Raw genomic sequence first — 2613 nt, 5'->3', positions numbered from 1 at the left:
CCCCCACCCCGGGGGTCCCCCCTGACCCCCCCTGTGCCCCCCAGAGCTGTTCCCGGTGCAGATGGAGGGGGTGAAGCTGACGGTGAACAAGGGGCTCAGCAACCACTTCCAGGTGGGTTTTTGGGGGCTCGGGGGGGTCAGAAGGAGGATGGGGGGGGGTCCCCTCCCTTTCCCAGCCCCCCCAAACCCTCTCCCCGCCCCCCCAGGTGAACCACACGGTCGCCCTCAGCACTTTGGGGGAGTCCAACTACCATTTTGGGGCCACCTACGTGGGCACGAAGCAGCTGAGCCCCACTGAGGTGAGCTGGGGGGTCTGGGGGGCTTCCCTGGCCTTCCCAGACCTTCCATCCCCGATCCTTCCCTCTCCTTTCCTTCCCAATCCTTCCCTCTCCTTCCATCCCCTTCTCTTCCCAAATTTTCCTTTCCCCAACCTTCTCTTCTCCCTCCCCTTTCCCCTTCCCCTTTTTGGGAGCTCTGGGAGCCCCTAAATCCCTGGATTTCCCCCCGAACCCCCCCCAGGCCTTCCCGGTGCTGGTGGGGGACATGGACAACAGCGGGAGCCTCAACGCCCAGGTGATCCACCAGGTGACGGGGCGGCTCCGCTCCAAGGTGGCCTTCCAGGTACGGATTGGGGACCCCCCCGGGGTTGGGGGGACACCCTAAAAACAGGAATCCCCCCCAAAGAAAGGGGGAGATGCCGTGAGGGGCCGAGGGCAGGGAGGGAGTTGGGGAGGGAGTTGGGGTGGGGGTTAGTCCTGAACACAGGGGGGGAACCCCCTGAAAACGGGGGACCCCCAGAGCAGGGGGGGGACCACCCTGAGGTTTTGGGGCGCGCCCTTGCCTTTGCAGACCCAGCAGGCGAAGTTTGTGAACTGGCAGGTGGACGGGGAGTATCGGGGGGGCGACTTCACGGCTGCCCTGACCCTGGGGAACCCCGACATCCTGCTGGGATCAGGTGAGGGGGGAACCTCGAGATCTGGGGCTTCGGTGGAGCCCCCAGAATCACACCCCCCCAAATCCCCGGGGGGAAGGGAAGCCCCGTTTTGGGGTCTTCCCCACGGTCTGTGTGATTGGGAGCCCCCCCCAGTCTCTCGGGGAGGGGGAGAGGAGGGTCCCCCCTCCCTCACAGACCCTCAGCCCTCATTTTTGGGGTGTTCCCCCCCCCCCACAGGGATCCTGGTGGCCCATTACCTGCAGAGTGTGACCCCCACCCTGGCGCTGGGGGGGGAGCTGGTCTATCACCGGCGCCCGGGAGAGGAGGGGGCCGTGGTGTCCCTGGCTGGGCGTTACACAGGTGGGACCCCAAAACCCTGGGGAGGGTTTGGGGGGGGGGGGACCCCAAAAAAACCCTGCACAGGTGGGACCCCAAAACCCTGGGGGGACCCCAAAAATCCCCTGCACAGGTGGGACCCCAAAACCCCTGGGGAGGGTGTGTGGGGGGACTCCAAAAAACCCCTGCACTGGTGGGACCCCAAAACCCCTGGGGAGGGTGTGGGGGGGGACCCCAAAAAAACCCTGCACTGGTGGGACCCCAAAGCCCCACGGGGTGTGGGAGGGGACCGCTAAAATGCCCTGCACTGGTGGGACCCCAAAATCCTGGGGCAGCATGAGTGGGACCCCAAAAATCCCCTACACAGGGACCCTAAAACCCTATACACGTGGGACCCCCAAAACCCAGGAGGGGCATGCAGGGGACCCCAAAAACCCCCTGCACAGGGACCCCAAAACCCGGGGGTAGGTGGGGGGAGGCTGCGGGTGACCCCAAATCCTGGGGTGACCCCAAAACTCCCCCCTCAGCCCCCACGTGGATCGGGACCCTCACGCTGGGGCAGGCGGGGGCTCACGCCACCTACTACCACCGGGCCAGCGAGCAGGTACGGGGGAACCCCAAAAACGGGGGGAGGGACCCCAAGAACAGGGGGTGGGACCCCAAAAATGGGAGGGGACCCCAAAAACAGGGGGTGGGACCTCAAAAATGAGGGGGTGGGACATCCCCAAAGAGAGGAGACCCTGGATTTGGAGGGTTCTGACCCCAAAGTTTGGGGGGGGTCTGACCCCAAGGGGGGGGTTACCTTGGGTATTGGGGGGTGTCTGACCCCAAGGGGGGGTTATCTTGGGGATTGGGGGGTGTCTGACCCCAAGGGGGGGGTTACCTTGGGTATTGGGGGGTGTCTGACCCCCCCGTCACCCCCCAGCTGCAGGTGGGGGTGGAGTTCGAGGCCAGCACGAGGCTCCAGGATTCCAGCGTCGCCTTCGGGTACCAGCTGGAGCTGCCCCGGGGGAACCTCCTGTTCCGGGGTACGAGGGGGGGACCCCAAAAACTGGGGAGGGGGGGCCTAGAAACGGGGGAGGGGACGGAATAGGGGAGGAGGAGGAGGGGGTTGGGATGGCAGAGAGCAAAAACGGAGGGGTGGGGGGACACCCCCAGAAAATAAGGGTGGGGGGAGAGAGAAGGGGGACCCCAAAGATGGGGTTGACAGGTGAGGGGGGGGGAAAATGGGTCCCCCAAGGTGTCCCCAAGGTGTCCCCATGTCCCCTCCGTGCTGTGCAACCCCCTCCCTGTGCCCTGGGGCTCCCTGGATGTCCTCAGTGTCCCCCTCTGTGCCCCCCCCC

The 2613-nt window shown here is 65.6% G+C and overlaps 1 protein-coding gene across 1 annotated transcript in view; it reads left to right on the top strand.

The window, feature by feature from the left end:
- TOMM40 (translocase of outer mitochondrial membrane 40) overlaps window positions 1-2378 on the top strand; it is a 2934-nt gene extending 556 nt beyond the window's left edge. The window contains 7 exon segments of the mRNA XM_027708683.1: window positions 45-112; window positions 207-299; window positions 520-621; window positions 850-955; window positions 1172-1294; window positions 1798-1874; window positions 2196-2378. Of these exon segments, the coding sequence (XP_027564484.1) occupies window positions 45-112; window positions 207-299; window positions 520-621; window positions 850-955; window positions 1172-1294; window positions 1798-1874; window positions 2196-2363 (737 nt within the window). The 3' untranslated portion in view covers window positions 2364-2378.
- Window positions 2379-2613: the final 235 nt, after the last annotated feature.

The sequence above is a fragment of the Neopelma chrysocephalum genome, unplaced genomic scaffold (assembly GCF_003984885.1).
Source record: "Neopelma chrysocephalum unplaced genomic scaffold, ASM398488v2 Primary Assembly neopelma1_96465, whole genome shotgun sequence".
NCBI lineage: Eukaryota > Metazoa > Chordata > Aves > Passeriformes > Pipridae > Neopelma > Neopelma chrysocephalum.
The sequence above is the reverse complement of the archived record's forward strand: the minus strand, read 5'-3'. Positions and strand labels throughout refer to the sequence as shown.